The following is a 27,545-nucleotide window of genomic DNA, read 5'->3' as shown; positions in this document are numbered from 1 at the left end:
AGAGGTGAAAGTAAAGGGGAAAAGAGATGTGTTTGTTGTTTGAATTATTATTCAAAATGTTCGAGTTGGTTGTTTTGAAAAATGCCTGGAGTGAATGGGATGCAGAGAAGTGGTTGGTGTTTAATTACACAGGACTGCCACCTAGCATCAGCTCACAGCTCTGAGCAGCATCAGGCTTAGAGCAGCATCACTCCTGTGTTTTCACTGAAATTCATTGTTTCTTTCCAACCTTGTTATTGGAATATAAATGTCTATGCAAAAAAGAGACAGTTCTTACATGGTAAACCTCTGTTATTAACATTAAAAGCTTTTTAATTCAGATAAATGGAAACACAACTAGTAAAAGCTTTTTTTGTTAAATAGATGTAATTATATTATAGCTAATATTAATGGTTTCCGCGTTTGTCTAGGTGGATGCCATGTTTATAAATGTTACTATTTCAGCAGCTCTCAAAAATCAAATTTTGTGTTTAGTATTGTTACTTCTTTCAAATTCAAGCACAAACTGGAAAATGAAGATACCTATTCATGGCATTAGTGCACATACTCCAGATTTACATATTCCTAAAAGGAAGAATATCTGTGGGATCATGATAAAGAGAGCCACAATAATCAAGCTATGGCTGATTCTGTACGTGGCAGCAACAAGATATTTTATGTTTGGAAATTTGTGAGATTTGTTGGGACATTTGATGCTGACATATAAAGGAAATGCCAGCTCTCAGTCATATACCCTTTCAGTCTGAGCATAGCACAGAGTAAATTAATCCTTCATATTTCTCTCAAGTGCAGTGTGAAGCCAGGACACCAATCAAAAATCTGCTTTACCTGAATGATCTATTAGTGCTTTGTCCTATTATCCTACTCTACGTAGTAAGTAAAATATATTTTTTAAAAAATCTAAGAAATACCAAAATACTGCATTTAGATTGATGTTTTATTTAATAAGTTCTTTATAGGATGTAATACCAAGTGTTAATCAATAGACATGCCAGAATAACTTCCAATACAACCTTGTAGAATTTTTAAAATTAATTCTTATTAAAATTATTGACTTGTTGTGACTTACTGGGGTTGCAACTGGAGCAGTTTTTCATCCTAATTAGGAGGTTAGGTTCCACTACTGAAACTGCAGATAATAGTGTAATGATTGTCATCTGGAAACATAAAAATCAATGTGAGATACTATCAAAATCTGCCGACTGTCACAAATTATGGAAATTGCTCACAGTTTTAAAAACACTGCTAAACGGTGTTTCCTTTTATTCTGTATAACATATTCAAGCACAGCTACTCAAGAGAGTGTCTATTAACATAAAGCAAGTATCAAGTGGTGCTCAGATAGTTAGGGCCACCTCTTAATTTGTGATGTAATTTACAAATATTTCAGGAGAGATATGATATAGTCTTTCTTTTACAGTATTAAAAATTGAATATCTTATTACAAATTATGTAGCAGGATTGTATTGTAGTTAACACTGCTCTGTTTACTGGTCAATTATATTTGTTGGTGCAGTAAAGAAAGTGGAATGTGAAGATAAAGGCCACACACATGGCTGTGCAATTCCCTCACTGGTAACATCAGGAGAATTGGAAAACTTTAGGTTATTCTATAGATATATGTTCCATCTTTTCTTTTACAGTCTTCACACTGGAATGTCAAGGGGCAGAAATGAGAGAAAAAGAAAAATAGAATGTTAGTTGTCACTGGGGCTGTGTTTCAGTTAGAGGTTATTTATAGTGATTTTGTTTTTAATATTTGATGTACACAGACCTTTCCTTCTCAGTCAGGTGTAACTCTGAAAAATCCTCTGCTATAATTGCCTTTGGAGGTCTATGGGAGATTATAAAAACATGATACAAGCTGTTTGATTAGTCCATTATAAATTACTATATATTTTCCCATTCTCTCTGCCCTGTCTGCAGAATTTATTCTCTCATTTTCTTATGTTCCTAATGGAAAAAAATAATATTCTTTATATGAATGTTAGTATACATGATGTGTAAGGGGAAATGAGGAGCAAAACCTTTGGATTCAAATGGAAGCTAAGCTGATGCTTACATGCAAATCTTTGCCAGCTTGCCAGGGTGTTGGTCCTTGTCTCTTTGGAAATACCTTAGAGCAACTAATTTTGAGCTTTGTGATGAAGCACCACAAGTTCTGGGTCCAAATCTTATAATTTTTTATCTTTTTTCTTCATCATCTGCATGCAGGTGGAATTGCTGACAATCTTTCATAAAAGCCTTTTAAAAGACTGAACAGCTTTAGAGATAAAAAAAGCAAAGAATCACAGATATCGTGGGATGGTGGCATATGTGTTCAGGGACATGGAGATTTTATTGTTCACCCTTGCTCAGAAATTTAGAATCAACTGATTTGTAATGTGTACTCTGATGAGCTGACTGAAATTTTAAGTGGTGCATTTAAATTTTAATGCAAACAAATTTTTGACAAAACCAAGACTTTTACCAGTATGCAGCTTTGTGTTTTCATTGAAAAAGAGCTTTAGAAATCATGATTCTACCCCTGCTTGGGGCAGAAACTGGCAGAATCCCCAGGTGATGCAAATCAACATATCTCTGTCAACTCGGTGGAGGTGAAGAGATTTGTGGGAGCTGCAGAGATAATCATCATTATCTGTGTGTGAGCAAGATAAAACTGGTTCTGAAGATCTACACAGTAGATTATTACATTATTTGAAAAGTGTTTATTAACCTTGCTCTGTTAAACATAAAATAGCATCTGGTATCTGATATAAGAGGAGGTGGGATTTCAAACACTTGAGAGGGAAACAATAAACATCTGTGCCTGTGGTGGGCTTTGGAGAACATTCAGTTGTGTCCACATCTGGATTCAAACCTGCATGCTGCTGGGGTGGACTCCTTGGTCAGAAACTCCTGCTTTGACTTGCTCAGATGGTGAACCAGAATTTCTTGGAAGGAAGCCTCTTCTACAGCAGCAGTGCTATATTTCAAAATGTAAGTCTCATTAAATTCTTTCTGATATAAAGCAAAGAAAATTTTGAGTACAATAATTAGAAGCATAGTAACCAGCACAAGCTGCTTTTCTCCATTAAAGTGTCAAATTCAATCCTCAATGTGAAAACAAAGCAAAATATAATTTCAGTGAAATGTTTGGGGAGTAAAAGAAGAAATATTTTTGTTTGCAGACTCCTTAGAAACAATTAAGAATTAGCTCTGTCAAATACTGAATTATAGGTGAATTCAGTTTAAATTATGTGAACTGTACGTTCATTGAAATTTGCCTAAAATGAATTCCTATAGAACTATGCTGTGAAAAAGCTCTTCTTTTCAAACTCTGTGAAGCTCCTGAACACTTTTTGTAGGTGGCTGCACATGTTTTGAAAGCATTCTAGTAAAGCCTAACAGCTTCCAAAGTACCTTTCAAGCAGTGAAATTCATATTCAGCACATCTGTGTTCCTACAAGACTTGCAGTAATAATCAGATTGGTTAACTATACTTTTTTTTTTTTTTAAGATTGATTTTAATGTTTTAATCGATTTGTGGCAGATAAACTCAGTTGTGTGTAAAATTTTATTTATTTGGAGACAAAAGGGAATTGAGTCTTGATAGGAAAAAACCTCCAACAATGTACCTTCCAGGGAAGAAAAGTCCTTAGGCTCCACTTTTTATGGCATGTTCAGCACACTTAGAAATTCATCATTTCAGCATTGCTTATTGGGTATGGAATTTACTCTATTTATTGCATTTTGGATCCAGGATTACAATTGCAAGCATTGAAAAGTATTATAGGTAAGGGATAGTGTATTAGCTATTTTTCTTTCATCAATCCATTTCTTCAATTGACTTTTACTGGCTGGTAATTACTTCAAAGAGCTGCATATAAATGGACACCATAGAAACTCATTAATTTTCAGTAATTTTGGAAATGCACATGAGGAATAGATGAATTCTGAAAATCTGTGCTATTGTCCCATGCTGGATCCATTTATAAGGAGAATTGTAGATCTTTGCATATGCACTGCACCTAGAATTTGTGAAATCAAGAGAAAAAGGGAGAACAGTTTCTAGAAGTGCAGATTTGCAGGGTTTGGGGAACACTCAAAATTCAGAAGCTTATAAGAGCTCCAGCACAAATATGGGTCAAAATCAAGTAGCTGACATCCCTAAAATGTTAACGAATTTCTGATTACAAACAGGATAAAATAAAGTCTTGTGATCTTGTCAGTTCACTGCTGTGAAATGTGTGCATCATACTCCAACCTTTATTTATGGTGGGTTTTATTCCTTTTAAATCTTTTTGTTTTACTTGCTGCACTACAGATTTTGTACCTAGTGCCCATTGGATCTGTTTTGGGCACCTCCTGTGTTACTGGTTTTGTTACACACACCCTGATCTGGAGGAAAACTCTGTTGCCCTGAATTCTTTTCCATTTTTTTTATTTTGTTTTTACTGTACCAGATTCTCATGCAAATCACAGAGGTTTGGATCAACTGTGGAGCTTGAGCACAGCGTTTGTAATCTCATGTGTGCGTTTTAGTAGAAATTTTAGGAGTTTTTCATGATATGATACTTTTCCTAGTTAAATTCCTAGTGGGAATGATAAGGAAATCTGCTTTTTGTCCCTCTGATAATTGATGTTATTTAGCAAAGTGAGGATTAGTCTGGTTCTACATAGATAAGTAGACTTATCCCTAGACTTATCTAATTTCTGGAATTTTTAGGAAGTATGGACAAATCTCTCTATAGAAAGAAATAACTTTTAAAAGCATTCTGATTCTTCATTAAACAAAATCTAATTAACTGATATGTCACAATTTCATGTTGAATTAAAATTTTTAAGTCACATATATTTGAAGTCCTGATCTGACCATCTGTCTGGTGATGCACTTGCACTGTATCAGAACTTACATTAGTGCAGTCTAAATGGAGGCATGGCACTATGGACCATTTTGTATTTCCTTCTTATCACTCAAAACTCAATTTCTAAATGGGACATATCCTAATTCTGTTGTCTTGATTATTGGAAAATATTCCTGCAGCCTCATGTAAGCTTTTTATACTGACTATACAAAAATATTTCAGGTGGGTGAATGACTTACAGAAAGGCACATATCTATGGTTTTTCACCTGTGCAAAAGAGAGGAGAAACATTGATTTTTCAGGCTAGAATTTCTAAGCTGCTTTCAAAATTTAAGCCAGCCACCTGGAAAACTGAGGATTCCATCAAGATATTATGAAAGTATACAGATTTCCTTGAACATATTTCTAGGAAATGAGATATAAGTAGTTTATTTTATGTTTAAGAATCACTCTTTTCAGTTAAGGGTTATTCCACTTCCATAAATGCAACTGCAATTGAGGTCATTACAGGTCTTTCTCTTGAGGAGTTCTCCAAGCATTGAGATCTGTGTTTTAGAACCTCTCCTTTGCAGATCTTCTAATATATAAATGTTTCCCACAATTCAAAATTGAAGCAGTAACCCAAATCTGTAAGCTACTCTTAAAAATTTTAATTATTTTCCTTTTAACCTTTTTTTTTTTTTCCATTTTATTATTTTAGTTCAGGACAATGCTATCAGGCTGCTTTAAAGAAAGTATTGAAAATTAAAGCTGGAAGTTGACCAGAAGTTGAAAACTAAAACTAAATAATTCAAAAAATATACAATATATGAACAAGGGATCATGCAAACTGATTTGTCCTTGACAATATTTTTATGAGAGTGATAAAAAGGACTTAATGCCAAACTAAATAAATAACATGCTTATTTATTTAAGAGAATAACCACTGCAGAAGTTCAAGCAAAGGAATTTGTAAGGTGTGTATGTGTAACAGATCTTAAACCTTACTTTTCAAACAAAATTGTGAAGCTGGACAGTCTTGTTAAATTGCTGAAGCTTGGTTTCTGCTCCCAGTAGTTAACTCTTAGTGTGCTTGCTCAGTCTGGGGATTGTCTTTCTTTTATCTTGCCTCTCAGGAAATGGCAATGAAACTGGACAGCTGAGTGATGTAAATGGAAATAATGTGCTCTTATGGTAGCTGAAATAAAAAATAATGAATCATGGATCTTTAATGCTGTTAGAATTGAAACCAATATTAGTAGCTGAAATACATCCTCACTTTGATGTTGGTTGTTTCGTTTTGCTTTTTTCCCCTCCCTAATTGAACAAATACTTGTGGTTTTTTTTCTGGTTGCAATTCCAGCTGCTTCTCAAAGAGAACTCTTGTCTGTAAGAAGCTGTCTGGTTCAGGGAGTGCTTCTTCCTGGAGGAGTAGGAATTACTGATGGAGGGTGTGTTTGCTCCTGCTGCCTAATGCACTGCACTGCCTGCATGTCTTCATATCACCTGTTACTCTGTGCTAGTGCAAAGAGGAATGAGCCTTGTCAGGGGCTGCTGTCCTGCATGGGATCTCCATGGGAGTGCTGGAAGAGATGTCACTTCAAGTGGCTTTGGCTATGCCAAACACCCAAATAAACACTTGCCAGTTTGCTCTTTTTTGGGAAGTATGAGGGACCACCACCTCCCCCTGCCATGGGCTGAGCTCACAGATCCACCCTCTGGGAGCTGCTTGTCACAGCCTCCACCACTGTTTGTGCAGAACCAGCTTTTGAAGAGCAACATGTGCCTGTCAGTGACAATGGCATCAAGGAAGAGATTTCTTTTCACTTCTTTACCTTTTATTTTTTATTTTAATAATTCATGAAAGTTTTCATGCAAGTTAGAATTTACTGAGGTAATTTGGGGAACTGAATTAATTAGTAATGGTATATCGATCATTTTACTCCAGGTCATTGTATGTCTTGATATTGACCTAAAATTACAATCTGATGGCTCTTAATGTATATGAAAAGCTTTGTCAGATATCTTTTCAGTTCTGTTTGCTAGTAAATTAGGTTACAGCTGTTCATAGTTTATTGATTTCAGGATAATAAAGCATTTATAGTATTTGTTTCCAGTTTCCTTCCTGCTCTGAGAGGCACAGATATAGGAGACTTTTTCCCACTGCCATTATGGGAGAATGACCTATTGCACCAAGGGAGGCTTTAAACAGCAGGGCTGCTGCACTTTGCTCTCTTCTGCCTCAATAACTTTTGTATTAAAATAGGAGATTGCAGTGCTTGTCTTGAGGAAAAGAAGCAACTCTTTAAAGGGTGGAGCATTAAGAAAATCACTGGTGGAAGGTGCAGTAGGATGTTACTTAGAGCACACTTTGCCCAGGGGACTGAGGTGCAGCTGTGGCTGCTGCCAGAGCCAGATGTGTGTGAGGTGGGTTCGTGAGCTTGGAAATGCAGAGTGAAATTCTGGATGGCCCAGCATGGATGGGAACTCCCTAGGGCCACAAATGGCGAAGTTACAAAGAAAGTGGTTAATTAGGACACTTTATTGACTCTTTATTGACATCTCAACAGCTACCAATATTAATTCACATAATGGATATCAGTAGTGTTCCTTCCTCCACAGTTTCTGCTGGCCAACTCCCAACTTCTGCTGCTCTCTCCCTAGTCCCAGGCCTAGTAGAGCTCATGTTCTCCACATCCCTGCTTTGACTTAAATACAGCAGAAAGGAAACATTAGCTGCACCCACCAGCCCAGCTGAGACAAAATGCCAGTTAATTTTAGCCCACACTGGCTAAAATCAGTGAACCTTTTGAAGTTTGGCAGACAGGATTGTACAGGAAGAGAAATCATCACAGACTTCTCTGGGGTTGTGGGTTCACATTTGCTGTCTGTGCCATACTAAGCAATGGAAATGGAAATGGAAGGATTTTGTTGGTAAGTCAATATAACAGTTTAAGTTTTGATTGTTTCTTTTTATTTTTTCATTGTGTTTTACAATCATCTTTAGATTTCCAGACAGAATAATGTACCATATGCCTGTGTATCACACACAGATCTCAAGTTGGTCATTGGCCATATATCTATAGGATAGACCCAGATGAATGCCATGCTTCCTGGGCCTCCAAACAAAAGAGAAAATCTTCACTGAACAGAGAATAGACCTTGTATTGATTTACATGACACAGGACTGTGGCTCTTCCTGTGGAGAGGTGAATGTTAGAGGTTACAATTCCTTCTCATGTGTTTTCTTTAGATTTATGATAGTGTCATCACAACATATGGCAGAGTTGTTTTCTTTTGGGTTTGTTTTCACATTTTTAAGGGACTGTTTCAAAGTCAACACTGTCAAGTGAATGTTTGGAAATGTATGAGCTTGCAGTAGTGTCTTGGGAATTGTGATAGAGCTTGTGCTTCTTACTTTTGTTAAATTGTGCTTTTAGTTCCTGTGTGTTTTCTTCACTCTAGAACTCTATTCCCTCAAATATCTGTTAAACTGAAGAAGGAACAAAGCCCATTCATTTTTCCCTGTGCACCACATACACACACTGGTGTGTCATCAGTGTGACTGCAGCAGGACCCCAGTGCAGTGGTGTCTGCTCCTCTGCAGGCTGCACGTGTGTGCAGGCAGGATGCAGCCTCTGCCTTATTGTGCTCTTCATGTTTGGAACTCAAGCTTAGATGATTTTTTTCCTTTAAAAACCCCTGACTCTTTAAGCCTGCTTACAAAGCTTGCCTTGCGTGTTTACTTTACAGGCTTGCTTCCAAAATAAATGGTTCTTTTGGTTCTTCTGACTTTTTAATGGTTGTGGAACTTTTCCTAAATTCAGAACATCGTAGCCACAGACCATTGAGGTTGGAAAGGACCTCTGGACCTCACCTAATCCAAGTGTCAGTGTTGAACTGGGACTGGGTTGCTAAGGGCTTTGTGTAGTTGAGTCTTGAAAATGAGTAAAATTCCCCAGCCCTTCAGCAACCTCTGCAGTGCCTGTTTGTCCCCAGAGTGATTTTTCCTCACTTCATTTCTATTCAGAGCTCCTGTACCTCTGTTTGCACTGGTGGTTTCTCACTCCCATTTACTTGCCCCCAGTAAAGCCCCACCTCCCTCTTCCCTGTGACCTGACAGGAGCAGCAAGGCCACTGCTGGCCATTTCTGCAGTTAAACAAGTCCAGTTCCCTCATCTCTCCACGTAGACCCCGTGTTCCAGTCCCTTGAGACACTGGCATCCTTTCCTGGACTTGCTCCAATTCATGAACATCTTGTTTTGTGGGAGGAGAACTTGTTGCAGTATTATTGCCATCTGTAAAGTACTGCTAAAAATAATGATACTAAGAAATTGTTTACCTTGGTAGGTAATACAGAATTGGAACAAAGAGAGCATTTTAAGGCTTGTGTTTAATTTGTAACAAATTGGTTATGACCATAGAGAATTCTGATTTCAAAAGGTAAATTTTGTTAAACAGCATTATTATTTTTGTTCTCTGTACTCAACATCTAATTCTTTGAAAAAGAACCAACTAAGCTTTGGACCTCTAGGAAATTTTCTGTTTTGAAAAACAAAACTATAAACTTGTTTAAACTGCCCAATATCTTTGGAGAATAGGCAGTTTTAAAATACTGTCAGTTTCATATACTGTGGATGGAGAACAGGATGTCTGTATAGCTGCACAGATATAATAAATACTTAATTTTAAATCAAGTGTGATTTAAATCTTCATTGAAGTGATAAATTTAATTTTGCAAGAAGCAATGATACAACTGAATGTGGTAGGTGAAACAGAATTTGTTTTAAATTTGCTTTAAATACTTGGTGCCAAGTTTCCTTAGGTTTGATTCCTTGTCACAGAGTGCTGATGCTTTTGCCTGGGAAGTTTGACCATGGCAGTTGAGGAATGTTGGGATCTCCGTGCTGGATGCACGGCAATCCAGGCAGCAGATGGCAAAATTGTGGGGGCTGGCTTTAATGCAGGGAGCTTAGACTTGTGAAGAAATCAGACACTGCAGCTTGGTTATTGTTCAGTCTGTGAAAGGGCAACAGAAAGAAAGGACCAAAGGGGTTTTGCAAAGATTCCATGCACTTTTAAGAGCATTTTTAAACTTGTTTCTCCTTTCTGACTGTTCTTGCTTGGTGAAACTCTGGCACAGATGGTGAATAGGAGATGGTTGTTGGCATTTCTCGTGTGGTAGCTTATCTGAGATATCCCCACGTGAGCTCCCCTGTTCTGGGCTGGTGCAGCTTTAGCCCTTGCTGTCCCCAGCTGCCTTCAGGCAACCCCTGCAGGGTGTTGGATGAGGATCTTGCTCAGGGCTGGGGAGCTGAGGAGCCAGGATGGGCTCCTGTGTGACAACTCAGCCCCCTGAGCAGGGGCTGCTGGCAGAGGGACATGGAGGAAACCCTTATCCCAGCAAATGCCAGGCTCTTCTTGGAGACACCCACAGCTAGGGGATTGTGAGCAGGATGATGGTCCTGGATAAGAAATCTGCAGGAGGAAGTTGCAGTGTGAGAGTGAATATTAGAGTACATGTTCTGTCCTGAATGATTAGTAGATAAGAGAAGATAATGTCTGCTGAAGCATGTGGCCTTTTCTCCAGAGAGATTTTCCTCCGGAGGGCTTGGAACCTTTTTCTTCACGATTTGAGATGGAACAGAGGGTGTAGTGATGTCTGCACAGTGACTGTACAATATTAGGACATGTTTGCTGCTTTTTGTGATCTTGGATTAGTTGATTTTATAGAAGTGTATATTTCTTGACTGAGATTATTTTAAAAATTCCATAAATCAAGGTAGCCCTCTGTGTCCTCTCCTGCTATGATACTATGTGAGTAAACCTTGCACTGCATATTTGGATGGACCAGCTTTCAGGGTGGCAAGGTCTCAGTGCCATCCCTGATGACCCCTTAATGTGTGGACTCTGGAAATTCACTTCAGACATTTTGAGTTACTGCTGGTCATTTTTTATAATGGTTGTATTCATTGTATCAATCACTGCAAGATTTAATTCATTTCTACAAAGTAATTAATTTTCCTTTACTGGAAGATGGAACAACACTTGTTAGCTGAGAATCTTCCTGTTTAGCTTTCTTACTTCATTATGCAAAGGTTCATTGCTGGCTGAGGTGATCTAGAATTTAAAATGTTTCAGCAAATACTTGTATGGAGGCTGTTGAGATACTGTGTCATCCATTTTGTGTGCCTTATCACGATGTTCTGTTGTTTTCCATTCCTATTTCTTTTTTCTTTTAACGTTTTCTTCGCTTACCTTGAACCTTTTAAAACAAAGAATCACTTCAGGAAGCTGTTATTTCTGATAAAATCTGTGTGTTTACAAAGGTGGAGAACTCACAAGGAATAAGGCTACGAGTTTACACAAATAAAAACATTCTCACTTTTTTTCCTTTTTTTTCTCTTTGTTTTTCTATAATAGAGTCCTAGTGCTTCACTGGGTGGACTATTCACGTGTGTAATTTGAAATAGCTTTATTGAAGTTCTACTAAATACTATTAGGCATTTTAAAATATTGTTGATTTTTCTTATAAGTTTATCCAGCCTTAATGGTGGTCTCTAGTAAAGCCTTCTGCAGAAAATATTTTTAGAGATTGATGCTGCTAGCGGGAATAAAGTGCAATAAAGCCTCCTGTTAATAAGCAAATGAAAGTTTTTAGTATCAAATTGAGGCAAAAGAGGTTCTGTGGAATCTTTAAAGAAAGAAAGGAACTGTTTCTTAGATGGAATGAGAGAAAATGATGTAAGTGTAGAGTGAAAAGCAGGTGGTGTTCTTGATTGAAATGATAAGTAAAGTACCTAAACCCATAACTGCTTGCTTGATTTCTACATTTGATGAGTTTTAAGAACAGTCTTGTAAAGGTCTGAAAATAGCTAAGAAACTTCTTAAGCAACTTGATCATCTCACAGTGGGATGAGATGTGCACAGGAGCTTTGCTGATCTCAGATTCTGGCAGAGTTCCCCTGCACAGTGTATTCATCTGTAAACAAGGAAGGAAAGGCACATTCCTGGTGTTTCTCTCTTGGCTGATCTTGTACCCAGTGGTACAGGTTTTGTTGATGCCAGCAGGAGTGGGGGTGCCCAATGGGTGTAGAATTACAGAGTGGTTTAACATAAGGAAGTGAAAAATAATTAGGAAGGAACTGTCTTAAAATTCTTGGCATTGGACCTGCTTCGGTGCAAGAGAAGTGCAAATCCTTTGATATTCCATTTCTCCAACTTGATAGCACAGTCATATATTAAAAATCAAGCTCCTTGTGTCTCATATGGAAGCACCGTGCCCAGGAGCTCCCAGAGACAGCTGATGGATTAGCGTGGGTGTGAAGGAAAAGGCTTGTGGATATGGACAGTATTCAAATCCATAACGGAGTCTGGGCATAAATAAGGTTTTTGAGAAAGTGAAAAGATAAAGGAGCCTGACAAGAGGACTGTCAGTACACTGGAAAATGCTGGGGAATGATTAAGTGAACTAATGACCAAGTGTTAGTGAAAGCAAAACAGAGGGGGAATGGTTGGAGCACAGCTTATGCTCCCAGCAGCTTGATGTCTTGGCTCCATTGCTGGTAAGGTTGAAAATCCCATTAAGTTAATTAAAGACAGCGTTTTACCTTGGATTAGAATGAAATAAGTGCATTACCCGTGGACAGTTAAATAAAGCAAGTTTTCACTCCTTGTATGGACATTTAGATCTGTCTCACTTCTATAAATGAGGATCAGTTTGATCAAGGACTTAATCAAAAATTATTTAGACAATTACTCTCTCTTTCAAAAGTATTCTCTAGTGATAGGGAACTATTATACAGAATCGTTAAAGCATGCTTAACGGCATTGTCTTAATTATACAATGATAAATTATTCTACCTTCCTTCATTAATGGTGGTTTAGCAGTAGATAATATTGTTTGTTCTTTCTAGGCAGTAAAAGAGTAACAGTGTTCTTTAGGCAATTAGTTCTAGCAAACTTAGTCTTTTGAAGTTGCTGGTTTGTCTTTAATCTTTAAAGCATTTTTGTGAACTTGTTCAGATATACTAATTTTAAGTAATTATAATAGTTTTGACTTTGGCTTTTTGTGTTGTTTTATGGTTTGATCTGATCTAATTATTTATTTATTTCAAACTTGACTGCATAGAGCGATGGAAATATGTAGATAACAGTTATACTGGGAGCAGGAAATTGAGCAGTGGAACTTGGGGTTTCAAATGTGCAGCAAACTCACTTTGTGACCTCAGGTGTGACTCTTACCTTCATGGTGTTTAACCTTTTTATAGAATAATAGAGATTTAGCTCAGGTGGCTGTTCAAAAGCCTAATAAGTATCTGTAAACAGCTTTTAGTCAGTAGTGGAAATATGTTATCCCTGGGTAAAATCTCTTTTTTTCTTTTTCTGGAGTGGGGAATAGTTGAGGCCTCACCCAGAAAAGAAGGAAGAACACTCTCCAATATGAAAAGCTTGAAAACTTTGCATGGTTTTGCCTCTGTGTACCTGGGAAGAAAAGATGTGATTTCAGCCTCCTTTGTATAACTATGTTCTGCTTAGTACCACTTTGGGGGATTTATAAACTTTTCACTGGAAAATGAGCTTTTCTCACCTCTGAGTGACTGTGACACAATCTCCTCATGGTTGCTGTAGCTTCTAGGATGGGAATCAGCTGGATAGTTGATGATCTCTCTTGATGATCAGCAACTCAATTGTGTACTATCCCAATAATATTTTAGTGGATTTCAAGTTATTTTGAAAAAAACCAACTAAATATACTCTGTGGGCTGTTGAGGCACTAAGTGAATGTTGTTTGGGAGGTTTGCTGTTTCTCACGCTCTCTAGAAGGAAAAGCACTTGATTTGTAGCAGCTGAACACAGCTTGGGTGGTTCATGTGTGCCATGCTCTGCCTCAGACCCAGGACACTGCAGATGTTTGCTGACAGTGAAATGTTACTGGTGTGGTTTCCAAATCCACGGTGCTCCCCAACTTGTGCATAAACTAGAAACCACCTTTAAGAATTGTGACTTTGTACCTGAATTTGTCTAGCAGCTTTTTCAGCTGACCCTGAGAAAGAAACTCTCCATTTGCCTCAGTGTCAGGTGTGGTTCTGAGGCTGCTCAGGACAGGGAAGAGGCTGGGCTCACACCCACCAACCTTCTCTGCCCAATGGAAAGGGGAATAAATTCGGGAGGAATAAGGGGTTAATCCTCAGCAGCCAGTGAATGATGGGACGCTGTTCAAAAGTGTCTCGTAGCTCCTGGGCTTTCATCTGTTCTCGATGGCATGTTATTTTCTTAATGGAATGCTATTTTCATAATAGATTTAAACAGCTCTGGGATTTATAAGAAGTTCCTGGAGTACAGAAATCTCTGAAGATAGTCTAGAAATAAAAACATGTATATTTAAACAGATAATAATACATATATGGGATAAATATTTGGCTCAGTGTTTGATTTTGTTGTTGTGTATTTTGACTACCTTTAGCCTGAAAATACTTCCTAGAGCTTTTATTTATTAAAAGGAAAAAGTAAAACAGATTTTGTCTGCAGTAAAGCAGAACAAAGAATGCCTACAAGCATTGTGTGTCTTATATTACTTAACTTGAATCATTCATCACAGCTGTTCTGACATAACTGTTTACCATGTCATACTAAATATATCTAATTTTCAACTTAATATAGAGTAGCTCACTAAAATTAAAATTTCAGTTTATCAATGAAAAAATGAGGCTACACCAAACAGACCCAAAGTCCAAATGTACTTTGATTTTTGGTGCAAATCAAAACCAGCATACTTATCATCAATATTACTTCATCTAATAAAGTGCACATATTGTGGTGAACTTAGTTGTCATATTTAAAATTTCATTTTATTTATTGCCTCTTCTTTTTTTAATAGAGGAGATCCAGAAGTAGAGATGTTCTTTTTCATTAATGTTAAAATCAGAAATAAATACAACAGTTAAATAATCATTTAAATTTTTTTCCCTTAAAATTTTTATGGCACCAAAGCTGAATTGTTGCATTTTCTCATTTCAAAAATAGTCTTTGCATGAAATAATGAACAGCATTTGAATCTCTGAATCACAAGATTATTTTCAATTACTGTTCCTGAAAAGGAGTCCAGGCTTTTAAGAGTTAAGAGACCTTACTTTTTTCTTTTAATGAACCTATTGGTACATGGTGTGCTACTTTCAAATTTAAAAAAAAAGGGAAAAAAAAAGCAAAACGGTTGTTTCCAACACTGTCTGCACTATTGTAATGCTTTAATTTAGTTGTGCCAGGTGATTTGAGGGCACAATATAAATGTGAACTTCTTTGTTTCCCCTGAATTTCCAAGTGATTCCTGCTCTGTGTGGTGTGAGTGGCAGTTCTAATGGCCCCATACACTGTCATCATGTCAGGATCATTACAAAACCCAGCAAACAAGCCCCTGCCTTGAGTTAGATAAATATATGAATCAACTTTAAATTTACAGAGAGTTTTAGCATAAGCTTTGTTAAGCCATTAAAATTCATTTTGAGCCTCCCTGCCTCCTATTGATTTGGCTGTGCTAGCACAAAAGGCAGTGGGAAATTTTTTAAAACCCCCTAAACAAAAAAACATTTTTCATTTCTCTTCTCCTCAGCTTTTCATTCTCTTATTCTCTCTCTTTTTTTTTTCCCCCATGCCTCTGTTGTCCCTGTAGGACATGCAGTGTTTTAATGCCCTTGCACTGCCCCCAGTTACACTTAGGCTCTCATTACCACTGCCAAAGTCATGTTCAGGTACACAAATGCTTTATAGAACCACAATAAATCTTATATTGGGTGAATAGTGAGTCAGAAGTGTATTACACATGTGTAACTTGGGGCACATGGGATCTGTGTACATCAGCAGCAAATACAGCCTGAGCTGTTTATTGCTTTAGATTGACTGCTTTGGTAGGTCCAGATAGCTGAGACTGTATTCCTGTAAAACTTGACCAGCCCTTTAGCAGGCTATTATAAATAGTAAATATTTTCTGAATAAACACCTTTCTCAGAAAGTTAGACAGAGTTCCTGTGTTTCTGAAATAATTAAACCAAAACTAGATGAGAAAAACAGTTGAAGTCACTTTGTTAGTGGTTGTACTGCTCTGTAGTGTAAGTGGGTCAGAATAAGCTGTATTAGTTAAATCCTTTGAAACAAAAGAAATTACTAAATCTGTTACGATTTAGGTCAATTGCTGAAAATAAACCATTCACAGAGTGCCCTTGAGACAGGCAAGTCAAGAGTTCTGAACTCAAATTGCATCTCACCATAATTCTCTAAGCCAAGTTATCACATCTTACCTTTCCAGGAATACAATAAAAAAAGATTTCACTGTCTAACAGGAAAGGTGTTTAGCACTGAATTGAATCAGTATTTCATCTATTTAACATAAACATGAAAAAAAGTGTGAAACAGATTTTCGAGGAGTGTTTCACAACTTAATTTACTGTGTTTTAAGCCATGTATGGTGATACTGTTGTCTAAATTTTGGGAATGGTTTGAGCATGATGCTCCAGATCATCCAGATTTTTGCCTGGCTGCTTTAAGTTCAAAGAAATCCCCAAAGCACAGGTGAGGAGGAGAGAAGGATTTCTGAGAATACTTCATTCTGGTCAGGTAGATGTATTTAGTCTCAGATGCTTGGGATTTGTCCTCAAGTAATGGAAAAATAAGAAAAACAAAAATTAAAACTAATCCAATAAATAGGAAAATGCATTGAACAAAAATTCCAGTAAAAATGTTATAATTTTGTCTTATAGCATTTGAAGGACCTACTCTGGTTAGTAAAGTTCAAGAAATTTTTAATAGTCTGGTATCATAAAAATCAAGTTATTCACCAAATTATTCTAATGTCTGATTCTTCTAATAAGATTTTCCGTATGAAAGATCAAAGTAAAGATCTTGGGACATTTCTGCATTTATTTTTTTGTCTTAGCAGTTGTAGTTTCTGTAGCACAGACATTGTGCCTCATATTCTGCACGTGCAGATGACTTGAGGAATATTTCCAGGCACAATCAGCAGTGAAACAATATCTTACCATTTCCTTTTATTTTTGTATTTGTAGGGGAATTGCACAAAACTCTACAAAAGAATAGCTATTGAGGGAACAATTTCAAAAACTCTTGTCTGCCTGAGAAGATGCTTTAATAAGCTGATGTCCTGGAAATACTCAAAAGTTTTATCTCAGTCACAGTAAATCCTTCTTTTAACTAGAGTAACAAGGAATTAAATGTTCTTTCAGAAACAATAGAAATCAGGCCAGACAGCTTTAAGTTTAGCAGTCATAAAAACAAAAAGCTGTTTATTTGTCTGAACTGACAGACAATATAGAATTCATATGGAATCACAGGCTTTTGTGTTGAATAGCAGCAAGAGGTCTCCCAGAAATAACTGGCAGGTTTTGCTCAATGCTGTAGTGTCTATATTTCTGTGTCTATAATTTTGATATATTGATATCTGAATTTGATGAGAGAGTATTAAAATGGGATCAAAGAGCCAGGCAATGTAAATCTAAATTATTGTATATTTCCTGAAACTTCAAAAAACTATTTGTGCCACCAGTGTTAATATGCTTTACAGTTAATGTGCTTTCCAGTTTAATCAATATTGCAGGACCAAAGAATTGAACTAAAAAATTCAGATATGGAGGAGTCAGCTTAGATGCTATATATTCAGAGAGCTGAGAAACAGGAATGTGGATTGAATCTTTCTTTCTCTTTAATCTGAAGTTATAAAATGAACCTTGACAGTTTCAAGTGCCAAATGTCTCTGCTTTTGTTTTGGCTTTTCTGTATGTGCTGTTTTGTGACTTTTTTTCCCCTCTGAAATGTTAAAAATAAATGAAAAAGAAGAAAAAAAGCAAGCATGTTTACAGTTCTTATTCCTCACAGATTGCAGAACACCTGTGGGTGCCTTAAAGCAGCTGTTTCTTGTGGTTACCTACCTTTCTTCTTTAAAATACAGAAAGAAAAAAAAAAAAACAAACCAAAAACCAGAAACCACAACAAGGCTAAATGTCAAATCTAAATGAAGGCAAGAAACCTTTTCTCTAGGTCACCAGCTCCTCTGGCCAAGTACATTTATTCTCTCTTAGGACCATAATCTCTTTGAAAAAGCAATGATTTAGCCAATACTTGTGCCAGTGCTGTGACCTCTTCTCCTGCAGGTGCAAACAACTACCACAATGAAAGGCTTGGCTGCCTTCTGCATGTTTTATCATCTTCTGCTGCAGTTTGTTCCTTTGGTGGCAGAGGTGGCACAAGGAATCCCTGCTGAAATGCTTTGGTGGTTTAAGCAAAGCTTCTGGCCTGGGCACATTCTGCTGGGTGGGCTTGGCAGAGGGAACCTGGACTGAGAGGGGACAGCAAGGAAAAGCTCTTCAAGTGTCCCAGCTAAATTCACCTGAACCATTCCTTCATCTCCTTAGCCATGTAGAGAAAAGAAAGATGTTTTGTTCCAATTTTTGCTTATTAGCAAACTGGAGTATTTGTTTTTATTTGGGAAGATTTAATTTCCAGCAAAAAAATTTGTCATGAGGATTTTTCAGGACTAGCACAGACCTGGGCATAGTGTGCCATGAGAGAAAGACATACATACTAATACCAGCAGAAAATAATTAGTACCCCAGTGGGTAGGGTGTTTGTGCTTTTACTGTATTCCTTCCTTTCTACACTGGCTTTCATTTTGTAGTTTTTGTATGCTAACGATGCATATATTAAAGTCTATATGCCACAGTAAGGGTGTCCTAATTAAGCATACTGTAAGAAACTCTATGGTCTATTGAACAAGAAGAGATTTAGACAGTTTTCAAGAGCTCCAAGTGCTGCGTTTGGATAAACTGGTCATCTTGAGGGGTGGTGAAGAAGCTCATGCAGTCACATTCTGGGTGCACAAGAGCAGCTGATCCCCAAAGTGTGCTCAGACACAGCCATGCAGGAATGTCAGGGTTGGGATAGACCTCTGGAGAGACCTTGTCCACCTTCAGAGCAGGGTCTTGGATTATTGCTAACCAGGGGCAATAAAATCAGTTGCTGCTGCTTGTGAGCACATTGTTAAAGGATAATGTACAGCTCTGTAATGCATTAACACTGAATAGGAATAATCTCCTCTCTGGAACTCTCCTGCATGCTTCAGTTTTAATTGCAAGCCCTCCTACAGGAAGAATGGAAATAATTAAAGCTGGTTTGAGTCTACTTTTATTCTGTTGCATAACAGAAACAAATATTGTTCTGTCAGTTCTGTGTTGTTACCAGAGTTCATTAAAAAATCAAAAGATGACAGTGCTTTTGTTTTATCATTATTTTTTCAAGTCTTTGATGACATGATAATTCAGATAGAATTCAATAATCTTACAGCATTTAATTTTTTTCTCCCCACCCATTCAGGTCAATTAGTTCAATTTCTAGAGGATGCATCATGTGAGCCTTCCCTTTCTTCTCAACCTGTGCTGCATTGTTCTTTAAGGATAAGTCAGGGAAAGTAGAATAAAACATAAAAATGCTGTAGTGGCAGCATTACTTACTCTTTTGTCATCCTTTCCTGTTAGGTGGGAGTGAGTGACCCCAAAGAGAAGAGTGCCCTTGAGGCAGCGCCCGGCTGAGAGCAATGGACATAAAGGACCGGAGGCACCGCTCGCTGACGCGCGGCCGCTGCGGGAAGCAGTGCCGCTACACCAGCTCCTCGCTGGACAGCGAGGACTGCAGGGTGCCCACCCAGAAATCCTACAGCTCCAGTGAGACACTGAAGGCCTATGACCACGACAGCAGGATGCACTATGGAAATCGAGTGTCTGACCTGGTGCACAGGGAGTCGGATGAGTTTCCAAGACAAGGTATGTTTAAAGTCAGAGCTGGTTTCTTTTGTGGTAATCCTGGGTGGATGGTCTGTTCCTTGCTAGGTCTTGTTCCTTCCCTGCTGCAAGGAGCTGTAATGAAAGAGCTCTAGGAGAATGGATGTTATCTTACCATTATTTCCACTGCCTTGTGCTAAATTAGAAAGGTCTTTTCTCAGAGTTCTGGTACTTGTGAATTCCACAATTTGTGAATGAGGCAAACGATGATTCACTGATCAGAACATCTGATAGACACAAATGCCATGACCCTTAACCAGAGGATGTCTTTTGCACAGACCTTGGGGTCAGCCCATGTGCTAACTTGGTGTTGTGTTTCCTAGGTTAATTTTGGAAATGATAACAGCATTTTCACCTAAATGTGTTTCTCTTTAACACAGAATCTGTACTGAAAAGACAACTAAAACGCTGTTATGGTAAAAACCCATATGGCCAACATTAATTATTCATCAGGTGCCCTGGAATTCCTTTCCTGTTCTTGAATGCTGTGTAACTGAACTGTGGGAATGGCAATGCTAGTTCCTCTGACTTCGTTTTGTCACTGCTCACCCTTGATCTCATAAAAATGGAAAGGAGGAAACCCATGTAATTCCTTTTGTAATTGACTGTAATTGAGCGTTCCAGGCTACAACTAATATCTGAAATAACCTGCCTGTATGAACTTGTAAAGTAGGGGAAATAATCTCTTATTTTATAAAATGGTCCTTGCTATGTCCAATGAATTAATGAATTAAGAATATAAATGTTTTTACTTGAAAAACCTGTAAATGTGCATACACACATAGCTTTATTCTCATTTGGGTATTTGCTTGTCTCAAGAACTTGTAAGCTTCTGTGCTGAAACCATTAGTGAACATTGCTTCAGAGGAACTGTGTTTAAACATCTGGGTTACTTGTCCAAATAGCCAGGTTAAATTGACATCCAATCAACAATTAGATATGGCATTTGAATTAAAAGCTGGTTTAGTGTCAGTTGAAGAATCAGATATGGTTCATACCAGCTAAGATGCAGTCAGGCTTGATGGATAAATGTATAGGTTCTGTGCCCCTCTCCATGGCAGGTAAATCATCTGGTACATAATTTAAATGCAGAAACTCTTCTGGTTTGTTTATGTGCTTGTTAACAGCATGTGATAGTTCTCTGCTACACATTTCTAATGTTCTGGCTCAAGGAATGGGAAGTTGCCACACTTGTGGAAGTTGTTCAGTGGAAGGTCATTTCTTATACCTGATATCGTGTCACACATCCTGTTTAAAACATTCTGACAGCAGTCAGTGTCTGTCTTCACCCTTAAATCAAACTATCTAATAATTGGTGTCGTTAATTAAGCCCTCATCTAATCCCTTGTTTCTCTCACATTAGTCTCCAGACATGTGGGAGTGTTTGCATTGTGCTTGGTCTGTCAAACAGCCAGTTCTGTTTTCTGGGATAATCTCTGTTCTTGGAGGGTCTTTCTTTGCTTAGAGGTGTTTACCTAAGATAAAGCATCAAAGTGCACCTCGAGCATCTGAGCTGCTGGAGCCATTTTCACTGCAGTTTGTTCTACTTTGCTGTACAGGAGTCATCTAAATATTACTTCTCCTTATCAGGATGATTGATGCTTCAGCTCAAGTGCCTCATTTTAGTTTGCAGGTCATTATTCAGCATTTCATAATGGTCTTTTTCTCTTGATTACTGATTTGACAACTGTTCATCCTCCCCCTGCTCTTAATGTGTTCTTCTCTGCCCTCTTTACGAAGGGGAATGCAAATTGTTGGTAACTGAATTGAAACACTCTGATTTTTTTTATTATTGTTATTTTTTCCCCCACTAGTCTCTGTTGTGTCTAAATAAATAGTGTTTATTTAGAGAGCCAAAGTAATTTTTTGCTAGATAATGAGTAGCAACTCCTTAATTTCTTGCTTTTGTTAAGTTTAGAAAGCAATTTTTTAGAAAATAAGTCTGTATGATGACTCTTTGCATTTGAAAACTGGATATCTTTCTGATTATACAGTTTTACTGACATGAAATTTGAGATAATGTGACAGGTAGATCTAGATTAAGATTTGGTAGCTGTTCTCACTTTCTATATTAACACTGGATGGATAAAAAATGTGGTTCATATAATAGGAAGTTCTGTTCATCACATCTCGTGCATGCAGTTTCCAGCTGCAGACATCTAGGAATTTATACATTTAAATTTATTCTAGCTTTGAGTGGGCATTATGATGGGATTAAACTCTGTGGGAAATAAACATGCTTAAATAAATAGTCTTCAGAGATTTTTTTTTTTGTTCTTGTATTAGAAAAAACTTGACATTTTTAAAGGAATTGCGGATATTTTCCTCAATATTTTGTCTCTTCTATTAGAAAAGCTAAATACTTTTGACTTATTGCAAAATATTTGGTTTTTCCACCATGGTACTGGAGCTGCTCACAACTGTTTTCAGCTGCTGCCTGTTGTACATTACTGGGTTTGGAAAAATCTGTTCAGAAAAAGTTGCACTCATTCTGGTTTTGTTTATCGTGGTTTGTCTGTAAAATGCCAATGACAGAAACTCAGCTCAGAATTCTGAAACAGTTCTTGCTGGGTTCTTTTAGTATTTTCCTGAGTGGGAATAAGGCTGTTCAGACTTAAAAGAAGGTTTTAACTGTTCACAGTGACTGATGGGCTGATACTTTGAGGCCACAACTGCTCTTACAGGTTCTCAGGCTGACCAGCCTTTCTCTCACTGCTTACATTCCCAATAACACCAAGATGAGATCTTTGATCATCTTGTCATTAAACCTGAGTCATCCTCAACTGTACCATCAAAATTGATGTATCCCTTCCAAATCCAACTGAGTTTTAGCAATTACAGTTTCAATACTTCTCTCCAGGACCTGTGACCTTTTGGAAATGAAATGTTTTGATACAAAGATTTGGATTAAAGACATTAAATAAAACTTTTTTCTTATATTGTGCCTAGAATGGGAGCACATTCTTAGTTTTCCTTTGTTGTGCAAGGTTTCTGAGTGGCATTCTGCAATCTGTTTGCTGATTTTTGTTATACCTGTATGGTTACATAATCAAAGGAAATTTGGGGTAGAGGCAAGGGGGCAGATTCCTTAACATGAAGTCAGACATAGGCTTGTGTGGGAAAAGGCCTCAAGGCAACTTTCCTCTTCTGGCCAGTAATATGGAACCTCCCCTTCTCCTGAATCAAGGCTTACTTTGGTTTTAATGGTGACCTGAGAGAAACATGATCCCAGTGTAAAATATTTATCGGGGTGAGGTACTTGCCTTTAATTTCTCCTCCCTAGAAAGCACAATCTTATTGAGAAATAAAAATTATAATTGGTGTACCTTATTTAAAAAAGGAAAGATGCTGAATAAAACTTCCCTCCCTTACCCTCTCCCTCCCCAAATCATACAAAATGATAAGGTTCTTATTAAGTAATTTAAAAACATGAAAGCACTTTTCAGCTGTGCTTTCATCTGTGTTGAAGTTGTTAATAATAGAGCAATGTGGCAGCAATACTAGACTAGCAGATAAATAAAAGTACAAACCTTTAGAGCAGCCTTCTGTCAGTTTGCTTTTAAGAAAGGAAAAGGTAAAAAAGTCGTACCCAAACCTAACATTCCTCCTCTGATTTTTACTCTATTATCAGTCAAGTGCCCTTTTGAGCTGTAATAGGAAGATCATCTGGTAAACAGAATTAAAGCAAAACTCTGTGTGTATTAGGTCTGAATCACAATAAACACCGGAAGAACATATATTTAAAGTGGATTTTCAGGAAAACATCATGGGACTGACTTTCAGTCTTTGGGGTACTTTCTTTTAAATATGCACAAATTGTTTTCTCTTGGTGTTTTGTTGTGATTTTGGCTTTTATTTTGCTTTGGGTTTTTTTTTTTTTTGGTTTGGTTTGTAATATTTAGAGATTAGTTTTATTTGTGTGTTTGTTTGGTTTATTTATATTTTTTTTCCTTCTGAGCAGCAAGCTCTCGGGTTTGCAAATGGTAACTTAAATCATTTAAATGATTTTCCTTTTCGCTTCCCTTACATTCTCCTTCCATCCTATTTCCTTGGCATTTCACCATTTTATGTCTTCATCCATTGTGAGTTCCTCTGCTGGGTGAGTTGGGTGCTCAGATATCCTGGACTGACCACTGAGAGTCTGAGTGTCTGATCTGGACTCACTGAACAAAGGTTCATCTTCATCTCTTCTCACCTGCTGGACAGTTGAGCAGCTGTGATACTGATAAGAACTCCAGTAATAATTAATAACACCAGTGCTGGCAAACACAGCACTATTCTAATATTAATATGTATTTGTAGAATAAACAACAGCTAGATATAATATGAGAATTCTCTGTATACACAGTTTCTCTCAGGGAATAACTTTTTATTCTTGGCAGTTTCCCACAACTGATCATTATTAAAAATCAACATCTGTTTAGAGCTTAAATTAGACTCAGAATGCAGGGATTTCTGATGCAAATGTATAAGTATATATAGAGTTATGCTCCTTTTTTTTCTTTTTTTGCTTCTTTATTTAGCTTTCAAAAAGAACTTCTATTTTTACTGCTTTTTTACTGGATTCCTCATTAGTTAAACTAGGTTCTATTTTTTTAAATCATTTGCAAAGTTACATGCACATTATGTAAACCACATATAATAGGGTAACTTCTAAAAACTAGATATTATCAACATGTAGTAAGCACACACAGAATAAAAGGAAAAATTTAAAAACCTCAGATCTACCCTAAATAGGCATAGTAATCATTTTCATGCAAATACCTTTTCAGAAGAACTTCAAAATTAATAGGAAATATGCTTTCTATACTTCATAGTTTCAAATTTCTAACAAGCAGAAAGATCTTGTGGTTCAACGAAAACCGTTTGCTCATTTTATAGTGCTGGTGCCTGACTGAATGTTGAAGAAAACTTTTGTGTATTTTTTTCCCCTCATCCCTTTACTCTGCTATGTAATAGAATTCCAAGGGTTTGGATACTGAAAATAATAAATTTTGATCCTATAAACCCTTCTCCATTTTTTCTTATACACGTGAGCACATACTCTTTAAGAGATTTGTTTGCACACATCTGTGGATGCTCTTTCTCATATTAAAATCTACTGCAAAGAGAAATAATGTACTTCATGGAGATGAAATAATAGTTTTATTCTTAAAAAAATAAATTTTAAATGAAAATAAATTTTTATTAATTCTAATAATGAAAATGGCTAACACTGAGCAAATCTTGCAAATTTGTTCCACTTTCTATGTCTTGTCTTCAAAAGGATTTACAGTTCAATTGATATTTTTTAGGATCTGGTTTTCAGCAAGAAGTGTTTGAAAGGAAGGCTGATTACTTGTGAGTGTTCTCAAACTGATGGAGATACTTAGATTCTTTTCTAATACACCTATTAACATTGAAATGTCAGATTTAAAAAGCTTTGACATTTGATCTGCATTTGAATTGGGCATCTCTCTCCCTGCATCCTAGGCGTGTTCCAGAAAATGAGTTTTTACATTTAGTCCTGAATTTGCTTTAGTGAATATAATTTTCTTTCTGTGAATTTGGGAACCCCTCTAAAAGCTTGTTTTCTAGTAAAGAGCAATTAGGCCATTTTCCTTCTCCTCATCTTTTCTCATAATATCAGAAAAAAGAACTATTTAAATAAAACAGAGTTCAGCAAATATTTAACGTACAACAGCATTTATTTTGGATTATATGTTATTGAACTCTCCAATACTACATGTTTTCAAGGTGTGCATCTTCAGAAAAATAAGGAAAGGATTAGATATTTGTATTTTAATGGAGTATGTGGAAGATGGGTTAAGCACCAGAGGGTATTCCCTGCTCCAATGCTCAATCCAGTTCTCAGCTGAAATGCATTGGGACCAGGTTTTAAGTGTGTTTTTGTTTACTCTGTAATTGTCTTTTCAGATTTATTTTTTTCCCCATGTTCTTTTGAAATGTCTTACTACTGGGGACTAAATTCTAGACTCAGTGGACAGCTGGTTGATCCGTGGTGATGATTGCTCTGTTTATATTTCCTCTGTCCTCCCTGTTTGTTCTCCTAATACCTCCAATGTATTATGTGATTTCTGGAAGCTTTTAAAATATTGTGGCTCGACCCAAATGCACACACTTCACCTAGTAAGAAAGGGCATAAGGAAAGTTTCAGACAAATAAAAATACCTCCCAAAGATCATTGTCTTCCTTAGAGAACTATGGGGGTTTTGGAGTTGAATCCAAGTGCTGATGGCAAATTCATTTAAAGCCTATAAATCAGTGGAAAAACAAAATTATAAGGAAGTATAGTTGGGTAAGCAGGACCCAGCGTTTGTTCTGTTTGTTTTATATTTGTCTCTGGATTCAGAGTTCCAGGTCAGAGGATCTGCAGTTACCTTCCTTGGCCTGCTATCAGTTTGTTCATTAACTTTCACCAGATTATTTCTACACTGATCCCAGTAATCTTTCCTGGAATTAAGCATGTTCTGAAGTTCTGGAAACATCAGTAGACCGAAAATCCATTATTTCCACTGATTGGTAGTGACTGTTAAAAGTAATTTTCTCTCTGAGTTTTAGAAACTAGCTTCAGTTTTAGCCATTAGGTCTGGTGATGCTCTTTTCTGTGTTATTGGAACACCCATAGTGCCCAGTGTTTTTCTGTACAGATTTAATTAGCTGCTGCAGTTGAGTCAGTTTTCTGTTCTGTGAACTGTCTGTCAATCTAAATAGAGCTCTTCAAGCATCTGCTTGTATAATGTCATCTTCTGTCGTGAATTTCAACTTGGTGGTTGTTTCTAAATCTTATCCTACCTTTTAGTTTGTCTCTAATGGAAGCAAAATATGCCATGGCAGTGCCCTATATGGCCCAGTGATGTGGATAAAGACAGGTAGAAGAGACAATGACTTGTATAAAGGTGGTTCTTTCACACTATTTCATGTTTGTAAATCCAATTTCAAAGTAGCTTTTGCTGGCAGCAGTCAGTTCCTGTTGAGATGCTCATCCCTTAAGGTTTCAAAATGGTTTCTGAGTCTAGGTAGCTGATTAGACAAAATAGCATGCAGATATCTTCATATATTGCCTGGTTTTTTTTTCCATATGAGTGCTTAGCTGGAAGTGACTACAGTGAATGCAAAAGTACATGTCTGTGAATGTAGACCATATTGGAACCAGAGATTTACTGTCCCGAAGTGTAATGCTTACTCAGCCATCTGATGAGATTTGAGCACTAAACAGTTTGAGAGGGATGCACAAAGCTGTTTTATTACAAGATGCTGTTATGAATTGTAGCAGCTTTCCTTATGCTATGCTGCTGTTGCCAAGCAAGTTGCATGAATGTAAGCAGTTTTATTTGTAATTACTTGCTTACACTTCCTTAGAATAGCTGGGTTATAGCTGTTTGTGATTCCTGCTCCTCCACTGGTGGCAATCTCTACATCCTGTTTAAATCAGAATGAAAAGATATCTTTTTAAAACTGTTTGGGGAAAAGCCTCTCTGAGGAATGCTGCTGCTAATATGGGAGGTGGAGCGGGGCTCAGATGTTTGTGCTAAAATGGATGCAGAAAGCTCAAAAAACCAGTTGGCTGTTTCTTCATAATGCAGTGAAAAGTAAAGAGATCTCATTTTAGCTGAATTTAAGCAAGTCCAGAAAATGGAGAAATAAATCCCTCACCTCAAGAAATGTTATGGGAAATACAGTAGTTAAGATCTATACTTTTTCCTAAAGTTTAGTCAAAACCTGGATGTTAAAAACTGAATTTAACACTTGAAACTGTTCTTGACAGAGCAGTGAAGGCAGTTCCTGTTTTCTTGCTTATCTGTAGGTACAATTGCTTTTGATGATGCTGCTGGACTCTGTTTTCCTTAAGACAGTCAAGTGTGTTCCTTATGGC

General features: G+C 37.1%; 1 protein-coding gene across 1 annotated transcript in view; it reads left to right on the top strand.

Moving 5' to 3' along the window:
* The window catches only part of TENM2 (teneurin transmembrane protein 2), a 602,965-nt gene that overhangs the window by 111,509 nt on the left and 463,911 nt on the right, over window positions 1–27,545 (top strand). The window contains exon 3 of the mRNA XM_056502736.1: window positions 19,367–19,651. Coding sequence (XP_056358711.1) covers window positions 19,426–19,651 — 226 coding nt within the window. The 5' untranslated portion in view covers window positions 19,367–19,425. The remainder of the gene's footprint in view (window positions 1–19,366; window positions 19,652–27,545) is intronic.

The sequence above is a fragment of the Oenanthe melanoleuca genome, chromosome 13 (genome assembly GCF_029582105.1).
Source record: "Oenanthe melanoleuca isolate GR-GAL-2019-014 chromosome 13, OMel1.0, whole genome shotgun sequence".
Lineage (NCBI taxonomy): Eukaryota > Metazoa > Chordata > Aves > Passeriformes > Muscicapidae > Oenanthe > Oenanthe melanoleuca.
Note: the sequence above shows the minus strand (reverse complement) of the source record. Positions and strands in the feature narration are given on the sequence as shown.